The 21,257-nt window shown below is 48.6% G+C and overlaps 1 protein-coding gene across 1 annotated transcript in view; it reads left to right on the top strand.

Annotated features, from left to right (window-relative positions):
• The first annotated feature begins 14,833 nt into the window (after positions 1-14,833).
• Positions 14,834-21,257, top strand: part of ADAMTS2 (ADAM metallopeptidase with thrombospondin type 1 motif 2) — a 254,454-nt gene continuing 248,030 nt past the window's right edge. Inside the window, exons 1-2 of the mRNA XM_079144112.1 lie at positions 14,834-15,107; positions 16,110-16,504. Of these exons, the coding sequence (XP_079000238.1) occupies positions 14,984-15,107; positions 16,110-16,504 (519 nt within the window). The 5' untranslated portion in view covers positions 14,834-14,983. The remainder of the gene's footprint in view (positions 15,108-16,109; positions 16,505-21,257) is intronic.

The raw sequence follows: 21,257 nt of genomic DNA, 5'->3' as shown, positions 1-21,257 counted from the left end.
TAGAATGTTGAAGGCATGCACTAGATCCTGCTGCCTGCATTTGACATGAAACTATGAAGAAGAGACAGCCTAGGGAAAAATTGACCATTTCTCAAAAAAATAAAAAATAAAAAATAAAAAAAAAAAGGAAAGGAAATAGAGATCTTGGAAATTCTGAGACTTGCATGGTTGTAAAATAAGTGTCTTTCAAATATTCAGCTTCCCCATATAATAAAACATTCTCAATTTAAGATACAGAGTAGAAAAGTAAAATCAAAGACTTAGCTATCATGCCCTGTGTGAAGACTTTTGAAAGAATTAAATGGCACCCAGTAATTACTAGAAATATCAACAGTGTGGTCTAGTAGCAGCTTAATACCTGTAATTAAGCATATCAGAAGACATATCTAGAAATGGGTTGTGAATATGGCTCTTGGTACATAGAATCAAATACATAGGAAATCCACAGTTTTAGAGAGAGCTGTATTGACAAAAGCCCATCAGTTGGCACTAAAAGAGAGGAAGACTATACAGGATGGAATATAGTCTTTGGATATCAAAGTTTTATGGGCAAGACAAAAGCTGACAATGCCTTCAGGTGCCATGAAGGGCATATTTTTCAGCATCCTCAGAAGAGACTAAGGAGAATGATGGAGAAGGAAGGATCTAGAGAATAGAGTCAAGAACAGCTGACCAGTGGATTGAGGATCTAGAAAGTGAACTGAAGCCTAAACACGGATCATTCCCTACCCCTCAAGAGAGTGGTACTGGCAACCTTCCTTCAACAGGATTTATGAATTTCTATGAATCAGAGACGGCTATGGGCTCCCATCCTTCCCTTTTTGAATAGGAATGTTTATTGGGTTATTCTGTCCTTGTTCTACTAGAGTATGATGGGTTTGTTTTGTGAGGGAGTGGAGGGCAGGAAGGGTATAGATAACTTGTTCTGTAAGTCTCAAGAGGAGCCACATTCAGATCTGACTTAGAATAGGAGATTCTGAAATTCAGTCTTAGTGCCATAATTGGATAAGACTTTTGGAATTCTTGGGATGAGAGTGAGTGTATTTTGCAAGCCTGAGTGTGTTAGTAAGTTTTGTGCTACTGTAACAGAATACCTGAGAATCGGTAATTTACAAAGAATAGCTCACAGTTCTGGAGCATGATGGGAAATCCCCATTTGAGGCACTGGCATTTGATGGGGGACTTTCTTGCTGTGTTCTCACACAGCAGAAAAGAAGAAGAGAGAAACCCACTTCTGCAACCCTTTTTATAGTAGAATTAATCTGCTCTGCCCTCATGACCCAAACACCTCTCATTAAGCCCCATTTCCCAACATGGTTGCATTGGGGAGGAGACATGTTTATAATATAGCAGGGAGGCCTTGAGTAACTGTGTCCAAGAGGAAAATCTGTGGTAGGTTGCATTATTGTTCCCAATTCCTCATCCATCCTATGTTAGTTTTCTAGAGTGGCCATAACAAATTATCACAAACTCCAATGACTTATAACAATAGAAATTTATTGTGTCACTGTTGTGGAGTTCAGAATTTTGAAACCAAGGTATCAGCAGGGTTGGTTCTTTCTGGAGTCTTGGAGGGAGAGTATGTTCCATGCTCCTCTCCTAGCTTCTGGTGGTTGCTGAATATATTAGCTTGGGCTGCCATAACAAATACTATAGACTGGGTGACTTAAACATTAGAAATTTATTTCTTCTTGTTCCAGAGTCTATCTCCACAGTCACGTTGTGGATCAAGCTTCAACATATGAATTTGTGTGGGGGACACAATTCATTCAGTCCATAGCTCTAGCAGTCCTTAGTGTCCCTTGGCTTCTGGATGCATCACTCCAATTTATGTCTTTGTCATCATATGGCATGTTCCGTTTACATCTGCATCTCCATTTCTTCTATAAGGACACCAATCATACTGGATTGGGATCACCCTAACCCAATATAACTTCACTTAACATATCTAAACAGATATCATTTCCAAATAGGGTCCCCTTCTAAGCTTCTGGGTGGAGATACATTTTGGGGGACACTATTCAATCCAGAATACATCCCTGGATCCATACCCCTCATCAGGTGACTCTGCAGCTTCTCTCTCCACTGTAAGGCAGAGCTGCCTCAATTAACTACAGAGATGCCAGCCTAGGGATAGCTCTTGTCTTAAGCCACGAGGTTCTAGGTGGTTTGTGGCAATCATTGGCTGGCTGCAGTGAGGAAGGGGCAGAGAAGTGGTCCACTTCTTCTCAGTCTCTGCATCAGCTGCTATACTGGATTGCAAACCCAATATTTTTGGGGTATTTAATTTTATCAAAAGGGATCAAGAATCTAGATTTCTAATCTGAAAGTTCCTAATTTTATATGTAATTTTAATTTTATAATTCAATTAGAAAAAGTTTTTACAGTACTGTCCCAACCAAGCATACCATGAGCAGGGTGCTGCCTACAAGCCTCCAGCTTGTGCTGTGGGGTGGGGACCTGCCAGGCTTGGGCTTTGGCTCAGCTGCTTCCCTGTCACAGGTGCCACTCTGATGATCTTGGTTCCAGGAGAATGGGTGAGAACACTCTGGTGTTCTCAACAGAAATTCCAATAGAGAGGAAGTGCAGAGCTTGTACTGGATGGTCTCAACAAGGAGACGCGGGGAAGTGGTCCTCTTGAGGCCTTTCTGTCCTGTCTGGGGGCATTTTGGGTTATATAACTAAGAAATATTTGGCACTCATGAGTTTCTCTTCTAGTGTCAATTAAAATATGAAGATACAAAGTAAATTGCATAAAAAATAAATCAGACAGGAAGAAGAAGAATTCAAGGAGGAGGAGGAGGAAGAAATAATATTTGCCAAGAATATGCACACAAAATGATGGTGTTTTAAAGGAGTTTGAAGGGTTGCTAAAAAGAAAGAGGAAAATAAGGGAAAAAGGGAAGGAAGGAAGAAAACTACTGAAAAAGGGGGAAATAAAGCACCTCCAAGTTTGTAATTGATTTTTTCACTGGACGAATGTCTCACTTTAAATTTAAACTGAGTCCAAGTTCATTTTCTCTCCCAGACGTCTAGAAGGTGGCATTCAAAATGTTTACACTTGTTTCATCTGCCTTTTTGCTAAGTCTTGTCCCCACCTCCTTTCCTTCACTTTACACTTGTCATTTCATTGCACACATATGCTCATCTTTATATTTACATATATATATATATATATATATATATTTAATTTTTATATATGGCTTGTGAAATCTGCCAGACGAAGAAATGAAATAGTCCTGAAAACAGCTGGAAAATTATGCAACAGTGGGGAGATTGGGCACATGTACATTCTGTACTGCAAAGTTGCACAACAGACTGAGTTTGTTATAAGTGAGGTTTTTATTTTTTCTCTAGGACAACAGCTTGCTTGGTGGAGTAGGCCTCCTGCAGAAGGCGTTTTCTTGGGAGTCTTAACTTTCCCAGCAGAGGAGAAGGTGAGACCAGTACTGTATTGGGGGCACAGACTGGTCTGTGGCCTGGGAGAACTTGCTGAGGGAGAGAAGCCAAAACCCAGGGGTCAGCGAGACCCAAGTCCAAGGTATAGTGAGGTTGAGGTCCAATGGCCTGCAAAGCTGAGACCTGGGCTCCAGTGAGGTCAGGCTCTGAGGCCCAGAGTTCAGCCTGGATGGAGGCTGAGGCCTTGCACCTAGTAGGGTCAAGGCTAGAGATCCAATTAGGCTGAACTGGTTGAACACTAGGGCCCATCAAGGCTGAGATTGGAGACCCAGGGAGGCCAAGTCCTGGAGCCCAGCAAGACCAAAGCTCAGGGTCTAGTTTGAGCCTAGGCTGAGGTTCAGAGCCCAAATGAGGACAAGGCTGGGGGTCCAATGAGGCCAATGTTCAGAGTCCAATGAAGTTCAGGTCTGGAGACCAGTGAGGTTGAGACTGGGGCACAGCAAGGTCAAGCCATGGGACCCATGAAGATCAAAGCTCGGGGTCCAGCTTGGATCTAGGCTGAGGTCTGGGGTCCAGAGAATCTAAGACCACAGGCTCAGCTGGGCAGAGGCCTGGGACTCAGTGAGGCCAAGGTTAGAGGTCCAGCCAGGCCAATATCCCAGTACCAGTGAGGCTGAAGGGGGAGATCCAATAAGACTGCAACTAAGGGTCCACTGGGATCAAGCAAGCCCTGGACCCAATAAGATCAAGCCCAGGACCCAGCCTGGGTTGAAACTGAGATTAGGGGTTCAGTGAAGCCGAGGCTGGGGATCCAGTGGGACTGAGGCCCAATTTCTAGTGAATGTAAGGTCTAGCCTTTTAGAGATATCTGTTTCCCCGCTGCCTTGTCAGGTGATAGAAACTTCAGCAAGTTTCTGATGAATCTTGAGCCAAGTTTCCCCTCATCTATGGTTGCCAGTCAGCTTTCCATCACTGTGACAAAATACCAGAGGATAACAACTTACAGAAGGAAAGATTTATTTTGGCTCACAGTTTCAGAGATTTTAGTCCTTGGTTGACTGGTTCCATTTCTGTTAGGCCTGTGGTGAGGCAGAAACATGGAGGAAGGGCTTGTCAGAGGAAGCTTCTCCCCTCATGGCAGACAGGAAACAGAATGAGAGCAAGGAAGGAGCTAGGGACAAGATATGCCTTTCTAGGGCACACCACCAGTAACCTACTTTCTCCAATGAGACCCCACCTTCTGCAGTTTCCACCACCTCCCAATAGTCTATTCAGTTATGAACCCATCAACGGATTAACATCAAGGAGATCAGAGCCGTTATGACCCGATCGCTTCCCCAAAGCCCCACCTCTGAACACGCTGCACTGGGGGCCAACTCTTCAACACATGATATCTAGGGAACCTTCCCGATCCAAACTGTAACACCCCCTGTTGCTCCCAGAGTTCAGGGTCTTCCTCTGGACAATGAGGGCTTATCTGGGACCACCCTGGCTCTGCAATTCTCATCCTTTTGTGCCATAGGTGATTCAGCAGAGTAAGGACTTGATTATTGAGAACAGGGCTGGATCATCCCAGGAGTTAACTGGCTCTGGGACCTAGCCCTTGCTCAATAATATACCCCATCATCTCACAAATCAAGCCAGTAAAAAGTATCATTGCAACAATACCTGCAATCAGGTTCAAAATCTCCATTGCCAATGTCCAGTTTAGGGGTTGGAGGAAGGCTTTACTGTGCTTATGGAAAAAAAAAACCTGAGGGTCTTACTTGACCTCAGGTATAACAGTGTGACTGATAAAGTGAATTTGCTTGCAGAAAACCTGAAGACCAACAGTTTTGTGGTGAACAGTAACCTTCCACTTGTGATCTATCTGAGATGCCATGTGGGGTACCACATTTCAAGGTTGGGGGGGCTTGCCAACAAGTTAATATGAATGGAAGAAAGGAAGTCAATTCAGGGCTGCCATGCACTGGGGAAGGGACACTTCATCATCAGAGGGTCCATGGAACAGGTCAGGATGGCAAGAGTCTCCACAGGAGGACCGACCACAGCATAGAATCATGGGGAAGAGGTCTGGAGGCAGGGGAGTTGTTCATATGGGGCACAGGGTTTATGGCATGAGGCAGGGAGTCTGAACTCAATAATGGTGGGAAATATTGAATAATGGTGATCCTGTGCTCTGCGGGGGCACCAGCAAACAGACCAGTGGCTCCCACCACCATTGCCACCCCTCGGGGAGCCAGCAGCTCCTGTCCACAGCCTTCACAGGCAGGGCAGGTGAGGACATGGCCAGCTGACTGAAGCTAGAGATAGCCTGCAGTGCAGATCCCACTGAGGGTTGCTAAGGAGTCCTGGGACCAAGATGAGAACTCAGGGCTGTCCTGCTGCCTCAGCCCTTCCAAACAGAGATGGGAAATCGCCATGGGGGAATAGCAGCTGCCTGAAAGTCATTCGATTTCCTCTTTCTCATTTTCAAAAATGCAATTAGGGAGGCTGGAGCGCTGTGTGGGCTCTGGAGTGCTTATCTGCCTGTCTGGGTCTGTGGGTGTTCATGAGCTGCAGGTCAGTGTGTTTTTGCACAAGTGTGCTCATGTGTGTGAGGCGCAGTGTGTGTGTGTGTGTGTGTGTGTGTGTGTGTGTGTGTGTGTGTGTGCATGTATGTGCAAATGAATACTCTTGCCTCTAGTCTCCTGTGGAAGTTGCCTGTCAGGTGCCCTGAATTGGCATACTCTTTTCTATTCACAGTATCCCACTGGCAAGTCCCCCAAACTTGAAATGTCAGTTATGCTGTAGCATCCCTAGCCCCCAGTTCTCTGACCTCCATCCTGCATAGTCATCTGCTTGCCCTCCCAGCATCCTGTGCTTTCAGAATCATGTTTAGAGGCCTTTGGGGACAGTCTTTCCTTCAGTCACTATATCTGCAGCCAGAAGACAAGATCTCTTGCTGGGCAAGAGGGAACTGCTGATGCCATGTAATGATCATGAAAAGAAGCATTCTAGAAAGTTCCAGAATCCTAAGACCCCAGTGGAAGTCCTCATCTGAGATAATAGAGAAACTGGGAAAGGGGAAGGGATGCAAAGGCTGACGAGCTGTCCCTGAGCTACCGCAGGCCCATCCAGCAGCCACCTAAGGGATGAGGCACCAGCATCAGCACCCCCTTGAAGAAGGTAGAGGTGGCTGGGCGTGGGGGTGCACATCTGTAATCCCAGTGGCTTGGGAGGTTGAGGCAGGAGTGTTGTAAGTTCAAAGCCAGCCTCAGCAACTTAGCGAAGTCCTAAGCTACTTAGTGAGACTCTGTCTCAAAATAAAAAATAAAAAGGGCTGGGGATGTGGCTCAGTGGTTAAGCTCCCTTGAGTTCAATCCCATGTGCAAGCAGATGGGGAAGGGGAAGGGGAAGAAGATGGCAGAGGTGGAGAGGTGGACTGTGTAGTTCAGGGGTTAGAGGCCATGATTTTCCTAGGGGCAAAGTGACTGGGTGGGGACAGTGAAGGAGGGTCAGGAAATCATTTGAAGGTTCCTGATTGCCCATGGCAGAGCAGACCCAGTGTGGCCAGATGTGCTTTCTCTCTCTCTCTCTCTCTCTCTCTTTCTCTCTCTCTCTCTCTCTCTCTCTCTCTCTCTCTCTCTCTCTCTCTCTCTCTCTCTCTCTCTCTCTCTCTCTCTCTCTCTCTCTCTATCTCTTTCTTTCTTTCCATAAAAGCCAGAGCTGCATACTTTAATGGGAAATCTTTTGAGTTTTCAAGTCTTAGAAAATTATTTAAGATAAAAAACAAAGCCCTGTGGGTCACCAATTGGCGTCGCCCTATTCATTATGAGGATACTTGCATTTTAAGCAGTAGCTCATGGCTCCACTACTACTTTAGGCCAAGAGTGGAATTTTGTAGAAACTCCGCTCTGTACCCCTCCCAGAAGGCCAGGGGCCTCAGAGAAGCCTCCAGACACCCTACTGTGGTGGCAAGTGCTGGAGTCAGTGGGGTCTTATCTGGCTCCATGCCCTAGGTGGTTACCCTGACCTTCAGCTTCTTTATCTGCAAGTGGGGATGTTGCAGTTCCACCTGGTAGGATGTCAGGAGAATCTGAGGAGATCATCTGCCCCAGAACTTTACTAATTTGCCAAAAGAATTGCCCCTGGACCCACTTCTCCCAGTGACTTCATCTGTCTGTTTCAGTGGGAAGAGGAAAATTTTGGGGTCCATCTTGACTAGTTACCTTGGACCAGGGTATGGGTCATCCTTCTTCTGAGAAGGGAGCCAGGAAGCCACCAGTGAGAACTCCTAGTTCCCAGAGCATTTTGAGATGAACATGATCTTGCTTTATTTCTCTTACTTTAAATCTTCACTCAGAACAAAATGCAAACTCTGAGACCTGCAAAGTGCGGCCTCATCTATGGTCCCCTGGCTGCCTCTCTTACTTCATCTCCTCATTCTTTCTCCTGTTTTCACCACTCTTTATTACTTATGATTTCAATTTTCTATGGGTTTATCAGGACATAACTCTATTGTAAATCTAGGAGCCTCTCTATGCAGTTTCCTGTCTATAGTGCAATACTGTATTACGTGTGCAACAGGATGTGAATTCCAATGCCAGCTATGGTATCAAGAGCTCAATCTGCTGTGTAACAGTTCTGAATCCTTTGTATGTCTTTTTTTTTTTTTTTATGGTGCTGGGAATTGACTCTAGGGCCTTGTGCATGCAAGGAAAGCACTCTACCAACTGATCTATATCCCCAGACCCCCTTCATATGTCTTAAATCATTTGATTCTTAAAACCACCCTGCGAAAGTTGGTGATGCTATTATGCCCATTATTTAGAGAAACTGAGGCATGGGAAGGTTAAGTAAATTTCCCTAGGGATGACATGGCCTGAGCATCCTGTCTCAAGACTCTCTGAAGAGTTGAAATCATCTATGCTGGTGAGCCAAGATGTATTTCTCCACTCAGTAACCCCAGAAAGCAAGATCCCTGCTGCTCAGGATAGCAGGGCTGTCAGGGTGGGGAAGGGAGCTCTCTAATTTAGAGATCTGCCCCTTATTTCAACAGAGCATTCATGCTTTTAGCAACAAGCCTGCTCAGAGGCTGCTGACACATACCCTCTGTTGAAAATAAATATAAGCCAGGCCCCAAGCTTTATTCAAGACTGGTAGGGAGGCAGGTAATTCCAGTCCTACAAATGAGGGGACATAGACACGTGTGAGAAGATAAGTGCTGTGAGTGGCTGGTGTCCTGGAGACACCCACGTCTGACTAACAGGAGAGAAAGTGCCTCAAGTCCATGGGCTTGATTTCAGGCTTTTGGTGCCCAATGGGGATGATTGGTGGGTGCATGTCCTAGAGAGATGTTGAGGCTGGGGTAGGTTGGAGAGGACAATTTGGAGAGCTAATTAGAAGGTAGAGGCAGTTGGTGACGGCTTTCATGTGGGGATAAAGGAAAGGAGGGGCTGAGGTGTCCTGGGTCTCTGGCTGGGGGCCTGTCTGTGTGGAGAGGGAAGATGCCCAGGAGGACCAGAACAGGGGAAGTTCAGGCCCCTGATGGAGGTACGTTCAAGGACTGGGATGGACTTTCCTGTGGCCATGGTCATCCAGACTCTGGAACCCACAGAACAGGTGAGATTTTCCAGGAAGGGGAGAGCCTGGGGACCAGCCCTGAGGAGTAGCGACTGGGGGCTTTAGGGACACTGGAAAAAGACTTCTCCTGAGGGGCCTCCTGGAGCCAGGCCTGCAAAAACAACTGAGCACAGGGGCAATTTATTTCATTAAAAACCCCAACAAACTTTTAAAAATTGGACAAAGGTTATAGGTAGGTCTTTTTCTTTTTTTCCTTTTTGGAACCATCAGAGGAAAGGAACACTATTTGGCAGGGAGCAGAGATGATCAGTCCATCCATGAGCTCCACTTTAAAAGTCCTAGGAAGTTTGTGTCCAGTCTCTGCTGTTGCAAAGGAAGGACCACCTGGAGCTGCTGAGGAGGAAGGCAATCAAGAAGAACCTCCTTCCAGTGATGGGCCTTGGCTGGGGAAAGTGCTCTGGGCATGTCCTGGAGAAGCAGTAGGAGGGTCTCCAGGGAGTCTCCAGTTGCTTTAGAAGTGACCAGTAGTCCTCAACTTTGCACCCAGTGTTTTTCTCCCACCAGTGCCTTGGTCTTAGGTCTCTGCAGTTTGTACCATGGCCAGTCCCACCTGGAAGCTTGTGCACCTTTAAGGCCTGTTTCTTTAATACATGAACTAGGAAGGGTCAGACTGGACTACATAGAAGGAAACTGACATAGAGGGAACAAAGCCCTGGAGTCTAGAGATCGTAGTGGTGGTGGAGTGTCTAGCCAGGCCTGGGCCAGGGTCACCAGTTGAGATCCTCAGATCATAAAAAGTGAGGAAATGTCTGGAATGACTTTGAACACCAAACACCACAGTGTGATAGGTCTGGGCCCTTCACAACTTTCTTACAAAAAATGAATTCTTTCTTACAAATTAATGAATTCTGCACACTTTATAGATAATATAGTATATGAATGGGATATAACATAAAGTCACATTGGGGACCATATTCTTTTACCAGCAAAAGGTTGCCTGGGACTGAGTGGTGCTTCCATTCATAATTAAAGGCGGCACATTGGGATTGAAGCCCAGCATTCATTTGGCCTCAGATGGTTAGTCCAGGCTTGTTCTAGTAACCACCTTGCATCTGTCAATAACTGGTTCAGCAATGGGCATATGACCTTGCCATGCCCTCTGACCAGAGGGGAGATAGCTGGCACTTCTGGAGAAAAGTAAGACCCCTGTGTTTTGACTATTCTAAATTGTCAGGGAGAAACATGATATCCAGAGGGCAGGGCCCTTACGGCTATAGTTACCTCTGGAGCTGCCATATCTACAGACTCCCTGGTATGTGGGATTCTGCATTTCTTTATGGTTTAACCTGGATTATTACTTGCATCCAGGAGCATCTGAGGGGATTCAGAGATCTTTCTCAGCTGGGAACACTGGACCAGTTGGGCCCCTGACTCCTATGAGAGGTCAGACACAAGTGAACTTAGGAATCTCAAACCTGGCTCAACTGGGCCCCAGATGTCCTTGCTTGCTGCATTCAGATAACCCCTTTAAAATTCTTCTCTGCTAGGTTGAGCATACATACAAGTGCATAGTCCAGGTAGGCATTGAGTTGGGTCACTATTACTTAGAATGAGTTTAAGCTTCAATCTTATATTTCCTGTAGAAGTGTTGACTGTGCCTGGATCCTTATGCCTCCAAACTTCAAGCCCTTTGTTCTTCACTTCCAGGCAGAACCAGTTTCAATAGAGACAGGAAACCTCTATGCACAAGAGGACAATGAAGAAAATTGCCACCTAAACACTACCCACATTTCATCTTTTTTCTGACACAGCTCTCTGTCAGGGTATGTATGTGCGGGTGGCTCAAGAAACAAGAATGAGTCTCCCTGAAGGCCACCAGCCACCAGTTTCTGTTCAATCAGCGTTCCCCTGACATATTGCTTACCAAGGCCACTCTCAGCCAGAACTCTGCCAGAGCATCTGACTGGTCGTTGCACCTGCTGTTTGCCAACTGCGGAATTGTACAGAACTGCTGTTCTCAGAGGCCCCATGACAAGGTCACTAACTCCTCGCACTTGGAATACTCTGCACATGGGTCCCAATGGGAGTGCAAGAATCTAGGTCCTTCCTTACAACCTGTGAGAACTTGCTGATTTGGAGGCAGGTCAGAGAAATCCCATTGTCTCCATCTGCTTGGAAGGCCTTACTGAGGGAGAGGTCATTAAAATAGGGGCAGAAGACCCACTGGAGGGCTAGTTTCTGTGTGGACATCAGGGGACAGGAATGGATTCTAGAGTGCTCCTGTTTCTAATGAAGTCTGTGCTGTGAGTTAGAAGCCAGGGGTAGAGCAGGGAGCCCTGACCCTCTTCTGCAGAATAACACAGGACAGGATAAATCCCCAGCATCAAGCAAAAAAAAAAAAAAAAAAAAAAAAAAAAAAAAAAAAAAAAAAAAAGAATAACACAGGATATCCTTCCCACAGAGTCCTGGGGGACATTCTCCTTTCTTAGTATCTCTCTCCAAAGTATGTGAGGTGATTCTTGATACCCAAGGTAACCAGGAAAGGTCCCCATCCTTGGGAAGATTTTAAGGAGGTTGTATATGGAGGACTCGAGCTGACCTTGAATTGTCCTCATTCTTCCTCTCAAACCCTAGGCTGTTCTAGATCAGGTTTGTAACTCCAGTGTCTTTAGGAACCAGACAGGTAACAATCATGAGCAAGAAGCAGGCATAGGCTATAGGAAATTGTGTGTCTGATGGAAGGGTACAAACCAGAACTAAAGATGTTCAAGATAAAATGAAAACTCCACGTGCACTAAACAAGTGCTCAGGCTGAGTTGGCTTGGTTGGTCTTTAGCTTTTGTCTTTTGGGACCTAGATTGAAGAAGTAGACTTGAGGCAAGAACCACTGGGCATATCTGTGTCCCACATTTTACCTGTAGAAGGAAAAAGGAGAGACAAACATATTGGTGGGTGGGGCAGCATTTCCCAGAAGAGGAGAGATTTGAAGCATTGAGGTGTGAAGAAATAGGAAGTCACATTTATTTATTTATTTATTTATTTATTTATTTATTTATTTATTTATTTAAAGCAGTCAACAGGTGATCAGGAAGCTGAGACATGTCTACACTCCTCTTCCCTGCAACAGAGGAGAGACATGTCCATGGGGGCCTGATCTATCCACTGCACCCTGTGGAGACTAGTGGATGGTCTGGTTAAAGGTGGTGATCTGCTTCTACTGATCTTTGAGGGGGAGGGTTGGTCTGAGCTCTGTCTGGATAGAGTCTTCTGGAAGTTGGGGGTGATACAGGAAGAAAGAACTGCAAGGAGTGTCAAAGAAACAAATCTCCTTCCCAAAAAATATCCTAGAGCAAGCATCGCAAAGTGTGTCAGATAATTCAGTTATACGGACCTATCAGAAACTATCATCTACTCCCCAAGGAAAAAAGTTATTCCTTCTCAATTCCCCTTTCATCCTTCTGATTATATCAAAGAAAAGATTTCTGCTCCCGCTAGTCTGTCTCAACACTTCTGTAACACTTGCTAATCAGCTTCAGCCTAAGTGCCTTTTGCAGGCAGTAGTAGCTAGAAACTGATGATGCTATTTTTCTTTTCATTTTATTTATGTTGGGGGGCAGTTATTATTGATTTATGATGAGATGGTGAGATATTGGCTTTTCCATGGATGGGAGTGATTTGAAGTGTCCTTTTAAATTTTAGGTAAATTATTAAGTTAGGTAAATTATTAATTATTAAGTGCTACATAAAGACATAGTGGTAGTGATGGTAGGAAAATATGGCAATGACCAAAAGCATGGCAGAGAAGTGAGTGAGGTGGTAGAATGTGACTCTTGAAGTAGGTGAAGCTGCTGTTTGGGTTTCATTCATCTTTTGAGGATAGAAGCAAGGACAATCACAGGAGAACACATCAATTTTATATTCCAGGACGGCACCTAGCTAGACCCAACTCTAGGCTGCCTGCCTCTCCCAGCCTTTGGAATTCAACTCATGCCACTTCTTTGGGGAAGTCCTCCCAGATGCCTGACTTTGGAGTCATCTCTCTTCTTTCTTTTCCTTTCTTTTTTAATACTGGGGATTAAACCCAGTCGTACTCTACCACTCAACTACATTCCCCATCCCTTTTTATTTTTTAGTCAGAGGCAAGGTCCCTCTAAATTGCCCAGGCTGGCCTGGAACTTGCAATCCTCCTGCCTCAGCCTCCCAAGTAGCTGGAATTACAGGAGTGTAACACCACGCCTGGGTTGAGTCATCTCTCTTCTGATACACTGGGATTCCAGTTCCAACTTTGCCTGGAACCAGTGGGTCATCAGAGGTCGCAAGAGCCATGCCTATGGGTTGGGAGTATCAGGGGAGGGGATCTTCAACAGGCTGCAGCATAAGTGCCCTATTTAACTATGGCTAAGCAAGAATGTGTGTGGCCACACCTTCCAATTTCTCAAGAAAAGTTAGAAATCTAAATTTTTATGACATCTCACCGTTTTTTAAAATGTTGACAACAAATGTCTGCTATGCCTCAGGGTCAGATCCAGCCTCAGGCATCCTCAGGTGGTAGAGAGAGAGAGAAGCTTCTGGTGAAGATGGCTCTCAAGCTGCAGTGCCCTCACACCTAGATTCCAGAAATGACAGAACCAAGAATACCAAATCACAGCAAGAGCCAGTTGTGCAAGTCATGAGTTTTCCCACAAGATTGGGTCCTCCTGGCCAGCAGGGAGGGTTCTGAACCATCTCTAAGTCCTCTGCCCCTGGCCAAGGCCACACAGGCCTGGTCAGGGTGAATGGGAAGCTGGAAGGGACAGGTGTCTACTGTCTGGGAAAATGAAGCAGAAATTGAGGATCACATTGCGGAGATGTTCCACCAGACACATTCCTGAGGAGGGTATCAAAGAGCAACCTGGGAAGTGTCAATGTGTAGAGGGATAGCAGGCCTGAATGGACAGTGATTCCAGTAAATGGGAACACCAGGACCTTGCTGGAGAGGAGGGATTCCAGTTGGCAATGGACACTGACAGCAAACTTGCCCAGGATGAACTGAGATGCCCTTGGATGCTCATCTGGAAAGGCGGGCAGAATGTGGAGAGGCCATTTAGGGAGGGGGCTGGGGAATACACAGGCAGGGAGACCCAATGAGGACAGGTAAGGGCAGAAAACTGTGCTACAGGAGGGAAGGCCCAAATCTGGCAGGAAGAAACTGTGCTCAGAGGTTGCAATGGAGGGATGAAGAAGCAGATGGAAGGCGAAGGGTCAGAAAGGAGGTGGGGACTGAGGGAATCTTGTCTTTCACAGTAAGGGCAAAAGTTGATCTTTGGGGTACCTTGGGAGTGCACCCTACTTTAATAGTATATAGCGGCCACTGGGGCCTCGATCTGAGCATTAAGCCTGGCTCAGCCCCCCTGGACCCAGTAATCAGCATTCCTTCCTCTTCTATTCCCGTGTCCCCGTCCTGCCTCAGGTTGCAGAAAGAAGGTGAAGCGGCCCCTTGAGTCGCAGGGCTGACCGGTGGAACCCAGTCGCCCCAGGACTCCCTAGGTGGATGCTCCGGCCGGTGCCACTCCTCCGAGGTGGTGCGCCGCTAGGGCGTGGGGCGCGCCTAGGGTGGCCGGCGGCAGGGCTACTCCAGCCCGATCCGCAGCGCTTCTCTACCGCCGCCTCCGGGTGTCTCTGCTTCTCCGCGAGCCGGGAACCGCGGCGGCGGCGCGAGGAGGAGAGCGGGCGGCGGCGGCGGCGGCGGCCGCGCCAAGAAGCGCCGGGTCACCGCAGGCTGAGGCGCCCGCCGTCCCCGCCCTCCCCCTCGCTCTCCTTCTCCCTCCCTCCCGCCTCCCTCACTCGCTCGCTCCTTCGCTCACCCCGCCTTCCCTCCGCGCTCCCCCGCCCTCTCCTCCGCGCCTCGCCTCCTCCGCCCCGCGCCCTGCGGTGCTGCAGCTGCGGGCGGCTCCAGCTGCCCCCAGATGTGGGCTGGGCGGCGCGCGGGGAACTTTCGCGCCGGCTGCGAGTGCGGGGCCCCGGCTGCGGTCCGGCTGTCATGGATCCGCCGGCGGGAGCCGCTCGCCGCCTGCTCTGCCCCGCGCTGCTGCTCCTGCTGCCGCCTCTCCTGCTGCCGCCGCCGCCCGCAAATGCCGGACTCGCCGCCGTCGCCGACCCCCCAGGTAGGTGCGGCCAGGCCCCCCACGCCCCGTAATCCCCATCAGCCCGGCTCCACCCCGCGTGCCCCGCCGCCCCCTCCTCAGGAGTAGTCCAGCTCGACTTGGGCAAACTCTGCGCGCCCCGCCCGGGGCCAAGTTGGCCAACTTCGGGGCCAGGTTGGTCGCGCAGGGGGCGCCCAGCGGCGCAACCGGGCGCCTCAGGTCAGGGGGAACCTCGGAGCACTCGCGGCTCCCGAGCCGCGGAGCGTGGGCTTGGAGGACGGGGAAAGCCCCGCGGTAGAGAACACAGAGCTAGCTCCAGCGGGTCCGGGGGAGCCAGGGCGAGGCGGCGCCGGTGCTCGCGTCCGGGAACGCTCTGGAGGAGCCGGTGCCGAGCGCACCGCCTTGGGCCCTAGGGATTGGTTAAGGCGCCTCGGAGGGGATCCCCAGAGTCTCGTGGGACCCTGTTACACTCCTCTCTGTCCTTGGACGCGCGGGAAGAGGGGGCTGGCAGCGGGCTCCCCGGGAGCTGGACACAGAGGACAGGCCGCCCGTGCTCTGGCAAGCCGAGTCCTTGCTGCTCCGGAGGCTAGCGGTGAGGCTAATTGATCAGCAGGAACTACCGAGGGATCGAGGCGCACGGGTAGGGGACCAACCGAGAATGCCTTCAGATCAGCCCCATGTCCTGACAAGGGCAGTAGGTTCAAGGGGCGGGGGTGAGGGTCCCCTGGCGAACCGCGAGGTGCCAGTGGAGCCCCAGCCCGGAACAGGGCAGGGGGCAAATCTCTTAGCTGGCATGATCCTCGAGGGGGACGGCTGGGTGGCGGCGTGGCTCCGGAGTGGTGGTGCTGTTAACGCCCCTTCCCGTTTGCAAGAAAACCAGGAGGTGCGGGCTAGCTTCTGAGGGCTTCCTGGTGAAATGCCCCATCTCTTCGCATTGAGGTGAGGGTTAGGGGGTGCAGGGCTCAGCCGCGGGGCTCTGGGACTCCGAGATCTCGGCCAGTCTAACGTCCCTTCCCGTTGCAGGTGGGCCCCTTGGGCACGGAGCGGAGCGCATCCTGGCGGTGCCGGTGCGCACTGACGCCCAGGGACGCTTGGTGTCCCACGTGGTGTCGGAGGCTACGACCGGAGCCGGGGTACGAGCCCGCAGGGCCGCCCCGGTCCAAACCTCCGGCTTCCCTGGAGGCAGTGAGGAAGACCCTGGCGACCGCCTGTTCTACAATGTCACGGTCTTCGGCAGAGACCTGCACCTGCGGCTGCGGCCCAATGCCCGCCTCGTGGCTCCCGGGGCTACTGTGGAGTGGCAGGGTGAGACGGGTGCAACTCGAGTGGAGCCCCTGCTTGGGACCTGCCTGTACGTCGGGGACGTGGCCGGCTTAGCTAAAGCCTCCTCAGTGGCGCTCAGTAACTGCGATGGGCTGGTGAGTACCGACTTGCTCCTTTAAGTTCTCCGCCCTTGCTTGGGCTTTGGAAATTGGTTACTGGGAATCTCCTGGGAGCGCAAGGCCTGCGCTGAGAACCTTTTCTGCCTTCCCTCTGCTTAGGGAGCTACAGGCACGGCAAAAGGGGTTGACTGGAGGGCAAATTGTATTGATTGGTCTGAGAGGGGCAATTTATTCCAGACTGTGTGTGTGTGGGGTCTCCCCAAAGGCCTTACCAAATAGTAGAGTGTGCATCTTCCTTATGTCTACCTGCACCTCTACATCTTGCATCCAGGTATAAGTTGATACGTGTGTGTATCTCAGTTAGTATGTGCATTCGTACGTGTTTTGGAATGTCAATGTGTACTTTTTCTAAGTGTGAACCTGTATCAACGTGTGAATGTGCCATTGTCTCTTATATGTGTTTGGACAGGGGGCAGGGGTGGTTTCTGCTCATAGTTGTGTCAGGGCATCTGTTGAGTGTGTGCCTATGCATTTTAGCATGTGTGATAGGAGTGTAGTAGGCATGTAATCTGGCAATCTTTCTTCTGTGTATCCAGGGGACACCATCCAGGGAGCAGGCATTGGTGTTGAAATACCCAGTTAGTCCTCTGTCCCTTGATTGACCTGGAGTTTTATACTGTGGTTTCCTGATGAAGTCTAGTCAGTAATTTGAAAGTCAGTTTTGTCTATATTGAGCAAGGGGAGAATTTGGAAATGAAGGTTCTAGTGCTCATGGACTGCTTGTTCTTTTGGGGACAATTCCTGAAGGGTAGAAGAGAGGCTGGGGGAGGGTCTTCTTTCAGAACACCTGGGCCATTCAGTATGACTGGGAAGTCCCCTTGCTTCCAGGGTCCCAGAGGGAGAAAGCCTGGATCAATACTCAGGGAAGAGACTGACATTGGCGGTGCTGCCCAGCTGCCGGGGGCCTGGCACATGGCAGAAGCCACTGCAGTTTTCTATTTTGGATTTGGTGTGTGGTGGTCAGGTCAACTGTGCTGGCCAGACATCTGAAGCTGTCCAACCGTGGTTCTGCTCTAATTGCTACTCAGGGATACTCCTGCTCCAAGTGAGTGGCCACTGTTCCAGCCCTGCGGACCCCTGAGCACACCCGTCCGCAGGCAGCTCAGACTGGTCCTGCTCTCTGCAGAGCCGGCAATTATATCAGAGCCCCACAACCACTGGTGTTCTTTTTATGGTCACACAGGAAACATCACTTGTTGCTTTGGAAAATCACTGCCTTTGGTTGGATTTAGTTAGAACCTGGGCATATTGCAAACAACCATGAATGTCCTTAGAGGAATTGGGTGAAAACAGGGCAGTTGTTTGTAGTCTCTGAGGATGTCCTGGGCCTCATAGGTGTACCTCATTTTATGCTGCAGGTGAATTTCCTAAAAATAAGAGGGAGTCATTGCTGGAGACTTGCGGTGAGGAGGTGGGACAGAGTTTACATGGATGTAATTCATTGTTGGGTCAGCTCTGGGTTCCCATTGGAGAGCGTTTTGGTAGTTTTGGTGATGGGTTGCCACTGTAGTGTTCATTCACTTGTGCATTTGATGATTCATTTGTTCTGACAGCACCTTCTAAAGTATCCTGTCTCTGTACTGCTCAGAGATGTGGCAGATCTGGTACCTATCAGGAGGCCAACAGGCTGAGGGGCACTCTGGTCAGGGCTTTGAGAGTATGCTCTGGAGGTGCTATTTGGATGGGGGTCTTGTAGAACAAGTTGCCAGCTGGAAAAGGCACAGATTGGTAGTTGGGTGGAGAGGGGAGTATGGGCAGAGGTACCAGGTGTAAGTGGCCTGGTTAGGACAGGCATGCTGAGATGTCTCAGGTGTTAGACATACACAGTCAGAGGTACAAGACAGGGTTAGGAAGAATACTGGATTCTGCCTGAGTAACTGAGTGCTGCCAATGAATAACAGCCTTGAGACAGTGGGCCAGCATCATTAGTTCTTTACTTCCGTGTGTGTGTGTGTGTGTGTGTGTGTGTGCGCGCATGCACGTGTGTGTATGTGGGTGTATCTGTTCTGATTTTGTGCCAATTAATTCCTTAACTCTTTAGGTCCCTCTGTGCCTCTTTGATAGCCCCACTCACTAATGACCTGTTTCTTTGTTGTTGTTGTTTTGTTTTTAATACTTGGTACCTCTGATCCTTGTAGTGACCCTGTAGGGGAGGTATCCTTGTCCCTGGTTTACAGATGGAACACTGGGACTCTGAGAGGTTGAGTAACTTGCCCTAGGCCACATAGTCAGTGATGGTGGGAGTCTGACCTGGATCTATCTGACTTCTTCTGCCACAGGGCTACCAAATATGGGTTAGTGAAAGATGCTGAGATACAATAAAAGGAGGAATCAATTTCTGTGCACTCCCTCTCATTGGGCCATACATGGATAAATGTGCCTCATTGACCAAGCAACCATTGACTTTCACCATGCATTACGTAGAGCTCCCTCCTCTGTTACTGGGGCTCTTCCTCAATAGGTACCTAAATACACCAAAGTAGGTGAGTCAGGTTGTACTGAGCATGCAGATCTTGTTAATAAGATCTCTGAGGTGGGGCCTGAGGTTCTATATTTCTAGTAAGTTCTCAGGCTAGTGTTCCTGGTTCTTGGACCACCCTTTGAGAAACAAGGCTCCCAAGAGTGTTCTGCAAATTTTTTCTGAGCAAATGGGGTTCACTGGATAAAGCAGTGTGGGAAAGCCTGCAGCTGCATTTACCTTGGGAGAGTCTATGATGCCTAATAGGATCTCTAAATTCTTTAATAAAGAAATCTTGTGAACTCTGTGTAATCCAGCACTTCCCACACAGATGGGACAATGGAACCAGATCTTTGCAGAATTTGTGCAACTAGCTTCCCAGGCAAATGTGTGGATAAAGGTGGTGCAGAGAGGATGTGCAGGATTACATGAGGCAGCAGTGGCCCCACTGCTTAAGTTTAGATGCTTGGCTGGAAAGTGTCTCCCTTTCCTATGTCCTTTGGCTTAGGATACACATATTTGCTCATCTGCTTTCCTGTTCCTGAAGACATATGAGACTATCTTTCTGCTTTAAAGGAAAGAAGTAGTAACTTTTATTATGTTGACAGTGGTGTCTTATTCTATTTAGTACAAAGGGACTCTAACATATCCACCGTATCAGTCAAAGTCCTTTCAGTTACATGTGACAGAAAACTTAACTCAGATGTGTTTAAACAGAAAGGGGAACTTATCAGCACACAAGGTGAAAAGGCTTCAGGTGTGGCTGGATCCAGATGCTCCTACCAGTTCATCAGGGTCTCACTGCCTCTTTCCTCTGCCTTCTTGTGTGTTGGCTTTGTTTTCAGATGGAGCCCCTCTGCGGTGAATCAAGGGGCTCCAGCAGTGCCAAGCTATCTTCTGCTAATTCCAGCTGAGTGCTGTATATCACTTTGCCTACATTGTGTTAGGATGCCCCCTTGAGAATCAGGGCATAGGTTTGCAGAATCCCATAGAACTGAGAGTGCAGGAGGAACTGCTTCCCTACGTAATATGAGTTTATTTTTTTTCCCAGAAATCAGGTCAGTGTTCAAAATCTTCTGGAGTCAGATAGAGGTACAATAAATGCCACACGAAGACATGGGTCATAGGACCTACCATATACCTTATTTCCAGAAAGACTGATGAATGTAGAGTCTCCGGATTCTTTTATAGCCAATAGTCAGAAGTTGTTCAAAATATTCACGGGAGTTAAACTTTGCCTTTTCACAAAGAATGAGGAAAATTGATTAGCAAAGTATTTTTGTATATCACATTGCTGTGAAGAGTTCTCTAGTATTTCTTGGGCCACATGGGTCACTAATTTCATGTCACTTTTACATGTTTATTAAAAACCCAATGAGAAGCCTGTTGGCATAGAAAGTAATCATAGTAGGTGACAATTTACCTTGATCCAACTGTGTATCTTATGACCCATGGTATGGTCACAGCACCTTCGGGAGCATGTCCTGATATTATCCCCATTCTGCAGATGGGGATAAGCAACCCAAGGCTCCCCAAAGCCAAGAAAGCTTGCTTCAGTCTTGGCAGCCAAAGGCTGTCTGATTCCAAGGTCACGTTAGCTACATTTTATTGGCTTTCATTGCTGCTGTTGTTGTTGCTGCATACCAATAAAAAGGATGAAAAAGAAGAATTCCATTTCTTTAAAACATTTCCAGATCTTTCCTATTCGAATTCCTGGCCATCTGCTCGGTCAGGAGTGTTGAATGTTGTCTATGGGAGTGAGAAGGAGCTGGGAGCAGGCCTGGTGGCCGGCTGGCCAGTTAACTGGCCTGTGCTGAGCTGCAGCTCCGTATGGGTGTTCTGACTTCTCCTTGGTGAACAATCACAGTGAGGAATCCAGTAGGATGGAAGTGACTCTGGTCCATCTCTACCTCCCTACTGAGTGCAGTCTTGGGGACTTCCCTGGCCTGGTGTCACTGGCCAGGGTGAAGGAAGCTTCTATGTGCTGGATGGTGGAAAAGGTCTGACCTTCAAGGCCCAGTCCAATCCTGGGGCCTCAGTATAAACCGCCATGACCCTGTGAGGTAGCGCCTCCATGTGGGGCCCATGCAAGAAGGAAGTTTTGACTGCTGCCTCTTGAACTGGGGCTCTCGCTGTTGGACTGCTTACTGGCCAGGCACCAGCTCTGTCCCGTCTTGCTGGGCAATAGGGCTCACTAAAAGTCACACAGAAAAGTCATAAGCTGGCCAGAGGGACCAAGATGAGAAGGCTGCTGCCTTTGAGGCCCGACAC

This window comes from Sciurus vulgaris (genome assembly GCF_902686455.1).
Source record: "Sciurus vulgaris genome assembly, chromosome: 6".
NCBI lineage: Eukaryota > Metazoa > Chordata > Mammalia > Rodentia > Sciuridae > Sciurus > Sciurus vulgaris.
The sequence above is the reverse complement of the archived record's forward strand: the minus strand, read 5'-3'. Positions and strand labels throughout refer to the sequence as shown.